The following is a 6,938-nucleotide window of genomic DNA, read 5'->3' on the forward strand; positions in this document are numbered from 1 at the left end:
TTATTTTCTTTAAAAATATTTTTTCCCGAAAATTTTAGGGCCCGTTTGGAAAAATGTCTATCTTTGCAGTGTCATATCGGGAGTTCTATAACTCCGAAAATTCCAAACTCGATTCCTATGAACTTTTAATAATATTTTTGACTATTATATGAAATGTTTGGGAAATTTGGGAATTGTTTTTTTTGAAAATGACTCATTTTAATGAGTTGTACTCAGAGTTTTCCTTAATTTTGAAAATTCTAAAAAATGGGAAAACACTTGGGACCTTGAGTTATTTCATCATCTTCTCTCCTTTGTCCAAAGAGCATTATATTTCCAATCTTCAACCCGAAACTTTGTCCTTGTCGTTCACACTTGTATGTCCTCCCTTTAGAATCGTGACTCTTGCTCTTCCTGAGAACTTTGCTATATGCTCTTCGATGCTTTTCAATGCTTCAATGCCTTTCAATGTTTTATCCTCTTCAAACACCTCATGAATAGGACTAGCCCCTTGCAAATGATTAAGATATTCTCACACAATCAAAAAAAGTTCTGAACTCAGAACGAAACGTAATAATCCTTCAAACATCATATGGCCAATTACTTAGGAGTAGAGACTGTCTGTAAAGACAGGCGTATAGGACATAGCGCCGTAGGCCCTTTCCTAATACGTAACCAAACACCGAACTCTTAAAACGAATCTCTGATTTTTCTTTTCTTTAGTTTCTTTGGGAAGTAAACTAAAGTGGCGACTCTCAAGTCAATTAGATCGATACATTTGCAAGTGCATCGATTTAAAACCTGTACGGGCCAATTCAATTCGAAAAAAGGGAGCGTATGCCAAACCAATTAAAAAATGGGCACACGCGCCAGAAAATCGGAAGGGAACGAAAATGAACGCGTACAGAAAACTGGCGACTCTGCTGGGGATTACCTAAGATGTTTAGCTCAAAACATGTAGTTGGCCAAATTACCACAAAATTTCCGAAGGATGTTACATTTATAACTTCACAACATTTTGCTTGAGGGTGTGAGAACCCGTGAACAATGTGAATTTTGTATTCACATTTGCTTGATTGTTTGCTTGTTCAAATTGCATGGGGTAAAACCTGACAAAGCTCAACGCTTTTAATTGAAGGGGTGTGCAAACAGAAGCGTTGTCATAAACACTGTTTGCACATGAACGGGCTCAAACGCTCATTTTACTTCGAAGTCGTGTAGTCAAGGAGTATCTATAGGATACTAACTACACCGACAGGCTGTGTGCCCAAAAAATGTATCGCTTGAAACACTGAGATACATTAGTCTCTCTCATCTTACTTCTTCTTGATTACAGTGTCCTCCATGCTGTAAGCCAACCACAGTGTTTAAAAGATGAATGTTGAGCATGTTAGTGGAAACGTAGGCACTTATAGGGCTAACCTTAAAACGAAAAGAGAAAAGGGGTGTTAAAACGTGAGAGTCTAATAAACTTGTGTTTCCAAGAGCGTCATGCACATATCAGAAGAAAGTCTAAGGAGTTTTAGAAAGTTGTTCAAAGGCAACGCTCTCACATTTGCACCCTTTGGTGTGAATAAGATTCTACATTTGATGAGCACCATGACAGACGAGCGGCTAATGGCGCACATGCAAGGACATTGGAGCACAACATCCCGGGCATTCATCATTGGTGGGGTGCACATATGCCCTACTATGGAAGACTTCCAAGCCATTCTTCGGCCCACATCTGAGGACTTGTTGCTGATCCCCCACTCGACTACGTGACAAGACACATATTTCTTAACTTCTCCGGGTGTACTCGCGCTTATATTGCACAGTCCATCGTAGGTAGGACATGCTCATATTGGTTGCCTATTTCTTACTACGTCCCTCTAAGGGGACGCTCCTGTCACTTCGCCTCGTTGGGGTCGTCCATCTTGTGGAAACCCACACTCAGAGCCTAGTCGGTCTCTTCCTGGTCAAGACCCTTCAGGGTCTCCAAGTGTTCTCTTCGGGACCGACTCACTATTCTCAGTGGGGGTCTCCCCTCGTGCTATTGTTTGAGTGATGGATAGGCAATATTCGCTCAACTCCTCACCCTATCTTTACCCTATATTCGCCTCATGCAGCGGGCAAGACTTTCTAAGACCATGATGGTGACCAGTATCTCAAACGACCATCATATTCTTTTCATCATCTTGTAGTATCAATTCGATGTCGTGAGGTTCTAGATGGGTGGTCTCCCGTTTATCATGATTCTAGAGTTGGAAGTGATCAACATCTACGACATCGCCCGTTTATTTCGCCAATTCGGCATGGTCCACACATCTTTGTGAAGGTACGTCTCTCCCAACAATAAGAGTCCCTCCTCTTAGGAGCTCTACTTCGATTATCAGTACATGTGGGAGACCGCTACATCTGTCTTGATTCCCGCGGAACATGTTAATGCCATTGTTTATGCACTTTCGCTTCATCAGCTAATAGTAGAGGGGACCATTGACATCAATTCCGATAGTAAGAAGAATCATATTTCACAGGTGGACTTAGGGAGCTTTTCTGAGATCCCCATACATCCCTGCTAAGTCGGAAGCCGTCAAGGAGCGCTCCGAGGCCATGCTCAATGGAAGCCGACCCTGATGTATTGATCAATTCCGACTCAGACGATTTAAGTGACAATGAAGAGATGGCACCCACATCTAAACAAGTTTTTAGATCCACCATGGCACTTGTCCTCGACACTAGGAAAATAATAATTGAAGAGGTCATATCCGAGAAGTTCACCAAACAAGAGTTTTCTTCTGTTGCTTCCTCTTCTTCTTCATTCCTTTCCATCTTGTTAAAACTCTGGTTGATTCTCCCTCTCCTTTCATTCCCGAGTCGGATGTTGTTGTTGAGGATTCTAATGTCCATTTTAATGCAATGCATGATGCTACTTTGAATTCAAATGATACGTTTGCTGATAACGATTTTCCGTTTGAAATGAAACGATTTTTAGAAAATGAGAATCCAGTCTCTTCTGCGGAAGAAACAATTGAAATTAATTTGAATTCGGGAGAGGATCCACAAATTGTCTTGATAGGCCAAAGCTTAGATGAAAACGAGCGTCATCATCTAGTTGAGTTGTTGAAGCTTAACAAAGACATCTTTGCATGGTCCTATAAAGACATGTCGGGCATTGACTCCGAAATTGTCCAACATCGTATTCCGTTGTACCCGGATGCCAAGCTCGTCAAGCAGAAGCTCCGGCGTATGAAACCCGATATGGTCGACAAGATTAAAGAAGAGGTGCAGAAACAATTGGAAGCCGGCTTTTTAGATGTTGTCGAATATCCAGAATGGGTCGCCAATGTGGTCCCCGTGGCTAAGAAAGATGGAAAAGTCCGTGTGTGCGTGGACTACCGTGATCTCAACAAAGCTAGCCCCAAAGATAATTTCCCACTCCCACACATTGACGTGTTGGTTGACCACGCGGCTGGTCATGAGCTCCTATCATTCATGGATGGTTTCTCAGGCTATAATCAAGTTTTGATGGCGCCTGAGGACAAAGAAAAGACTACTTTTATCACTGAAGTTGGCACCTTCTGCTACCGTGTAATGCCTTTCGGGCTGAAGAACGCTGGAGCCACGTATCAGAGGGCGGCCACCACTATTCTCCACGACATGATCCACAAGGAAGTTGAAGTCTACGTCGATGATATGATTGTGAAGTCCCGAAATCGAGCGGGACACATTGTAAACCTAGAGAAGTTCCTTCAAAGGATTCGGAAATACCAACTTCGTTTAAATCCAAAGAAATGCACATTCGGTGTTACTGCCGGTAAGATGCTGGGATTTCTAATTACTCAGAGAGGAATAGAAGTCGACCCTAGCAAAATTGCAGCCATCACGGCCATGCCAACACCCCGGAACGAGCGAGAGGTTCGAGGATTTCTCGGGAAAATCCAGTACATTAGTCGCTTCATCAGTAAGCTCACTTCCACTTGCGATCCTCTCTTCAAGCTTCTGAAGAAGGATCAAAAATTCGTCTGGAGTGACGCTTGTCAACACGCCTTTGATAAGGTGAAAGCTTATTTGCAATCCCCTCCTATCCTCATGTCTCCGAGGCCAGGAGTTCCTTTGATTCTTTATCTCACCGTCACCGAGTCATCCATGGGGAGCATGTTGGCCCAAGAGAACGAGAACAAAGAGGAAGTAGCTGTCTACTACCTCAGCAAAAGGATGACCGGTTACGAGTTGAACTATTCTTCTGTGGAAAAAGTCTGTTGGGCACTAGCCTGGGTAACGAAGAGGTTGCGCCACTACATGCAAGCCCACCCAATCAAGCTAGTGTCAAGACTCGATCCCATTCGTTTCTTGTTTCAAATAACTCTTCTTTCGCCGCGTCTTGCTAAATGGATGATGATGATTTCAGAATATGACATCACACATACTGTGCAAAAGTCAATCAAGGGGAGCATAGTGGATGATTTCCTAGCTGATCAAGGAGACAATGACGAAGAGATGGTCTTTCCAGATGATGAGATCATGGTTGTTCAATCCGAAACGTGGAAGTTAATGTTCGATGGCGCGTCGGGCAGACAGGGTTACGGCATTGGTATCCTTTTAATCGATCCTGCTGGCACGTATAATCCTACTTCTGTTAAGTTGAGTTATAGTGTCACCAACAATGAGGCTGAGTACGAAGCATGCATTGCTGGGATCAAGTTAGCTAGCGAGAAGAGGATTAGCAGATTGGAGGTTATTGGAGACTCGAATCTTGTAATCTCACAAGCCAATGGGGATTGGCAGGTTAAAGGCGACAATCTTAAACCTTATCATTCTTTTCTCATGCGTTTAATCGCCAAATTCGAAAGTGTTGTTTTCATCCATGCTCCAAGGAGTCAGAACCGTTTCGCTGACGCCCTTGCAACTCTCGCGGCAATGACTCAAATTCCCGAAGGAATCAAGATCAAGCCACTCAAAATCCAAAAGAGGTGCAATCACATCTATGAGAAACTAGTGGTGGCTAACGCTAGTATCTCAAGCAAACCTTGGTTCGAGCCCATTCAATCATATATCGAAAGGGGGGAATACCCTGCCCACTTTCAGAAGAAAGAGCGTCGCGCTCTCCGTCAGTTTGCCACTAGCTATGTGGTTGTGGCAGGATGTCTCTATCGACGATCTTTTGATGGACAAAACATGCTTTGTGTAGATCAGGCGGAGTCTATTACCATCATGGAAGAAGTGCATGCTGGGAATTGCGGTTCCCACATGAATGACATGGCTCTCGCTAAGAAAGTTCTTCGGCTAGGCTACTTTTGGCAGAACTTGGAACAGGATTGCATTGCGTTCGTCAAGAAGTGTCACCAGTGTCAAATTTATGCTAATCTAAAGCATACTCCCGCTTCTCTCCTCTATAACATGACTTCTCCATGGCCATTTTCTACATGGGGAATTGACATCATTGGAAAAATCCACCTCCACGCGTCAAATGGCCATGAATTCATATTGGTCGCTATCGATTATTTTACCAAGTGGGTTGAGGCTTCTTCATTCAAAATCCTCAAATCCTCCCACGTGGCAAAGTTCATTCGCAATAATATCATTAGTCGATACGGGGTTCCCCATTCGATGATTTTCGATAATGGACAACTCTTTCAAGGTAATGTGCTCGAACTTTTAAGAGAATTCAAAATCGAGCATCATAAGTCTTCACCATATCGACCGCAAACCAACGGGCCAGTCTTGGCTGCTAACAAGAATGTGATCTCAATCTTGAAGAAAACCACACAAACATATAGGGATTGGCATGAGAAGCTACCCTATGCTCTATGGGGTTACCAAACCACCGCTCGGACCTCTACAGGCGAAACTCCTTATTCGTTGGTATATGGCATGGAGGCAGTTCAACCCATTGAGTTGGAATTGCCTACTCTCAGGGTTCTTTTGGAGAGCCACGTCATCGAGGAAGATTGGTTGAAGTCTAGATACGACCAACTATCACTCATGGAGGACCGGAGGCTAGATGCCCTATGCAAGACACAAGCTTATCAACAACGCATGGCAAGGGCGTTCAACAAGAAGGTTAAACCTAGGCATCTTGTTGTAGGGGACCTTGTTCTTAGAAAGACCCGAGAGCTGCAGGACCCTAGAGGAAAATTTCAGCCGCCATGGGAGGGACCTTTCATCATCAAGCAGATTTTTTCAGGTGGAGCTGTTCGCCTCGCCACTCTCGATGGCGATGAGTGTTCATCACCCTTTAATCTTGACACGCTCAAGAAATACTATTCCTGAGATAAAGAAATCAACGACATGGTTTTGATTTGTTTCCAAAAAAAATCATGGGGGGTTTTCTCATTTCACGTGTTCTGTGATTGTCAAAGATGTTCCAAATGAGGTGAACGCCTAAGCCCATTTGCTTTCTACAAAAGGCATTTCCGGAAAATGCATGTCATGAATTTAACATCTTTTCTCTGCGTTTGCATACAAGCATGCATTTCATGACATTGTCTTTGAACCCTTAGTTTCTATACTAGGGGCATTTTTGCAAATGCATTTAAAAAAAAAAACAAAAAAAAAAACTTTCAACGTGATTGTTAAGGTCAAGTTTCTAAAAAAAAAACATGTTGAGGACCTGTTAACAAACACGTTGAGAGAATTTCTTTCATTTTCCTTTCAATCCATTGCACTCAGAATTGAAGGAAGAACTATTGAACTACCTTTGGACCTGATTCCCCATCCTCAGGGGATAGGTAGGCAACCTATCAAATAGGTTCGGTCAAAATCTTTCAAAACATTTTTTATCCTTAGTGTGAAGAAGACAGTGATCTCTATTGTCACGAACCAACAAGGACATTATGAAATGAGTAAGCGTTAAGACCAATTCTTAACCGAGGACTGTTTCCAAAAGCGATTTCGAAGTCTTTCTAAAAGACCCACGTAGGGAAGTCTAGTCTGTCAACTGCCTTCAAAAATACCTTGCGATTGTTGAAAAATCTTTG

General features: G+C 42.9%; 1 protein-coding gene across 1 annotated transcript; it reads left to right on the forward strand.

Annotated features, from left to right (window-relative positions):
• Positions 1-2,877: 2,877 nt before the first annotated feature.
• LOC124917606 lies at positions 2,878-6,231 on the forward strand. The gene has a single exon (XM_047457996.1). It carries the CDS (start codon positions 2,878-2,880, stop codon positions 6,229-6,231), a length of 3,354 nt encoding a protein of 1,117 aa, XP_047313952.1.
• The last annotated feature ends 707 nt before the right edge of the window (positions 6,232-6,938 follow it).

The sequence above is a fragment of the Impatiens glandulifera genome, unplaced genomic scaffold (genome assembly GCF_907164915.1).
Source record: "Impatiens glandulifera unplaced genomic scaffold, dImpGla2.1, whole genome shotgun sequence".
Lineage (NCBI taxonomy): Eukaryota > Viridiplantae > Streptophyta > Magnoliopsida > Ericales > Balsaminaceae > Impatiens > Impatiens glandulifera.

Excerpts from the sequence above, each read along its gene's own strand:
- LOC124917606 (XM_047457996.1), top strand. The coding sequence starts at position 2,878 with ATGCATGATGCTACTTTGAATTCAAATGATACGTTTGCTGATAACGAT.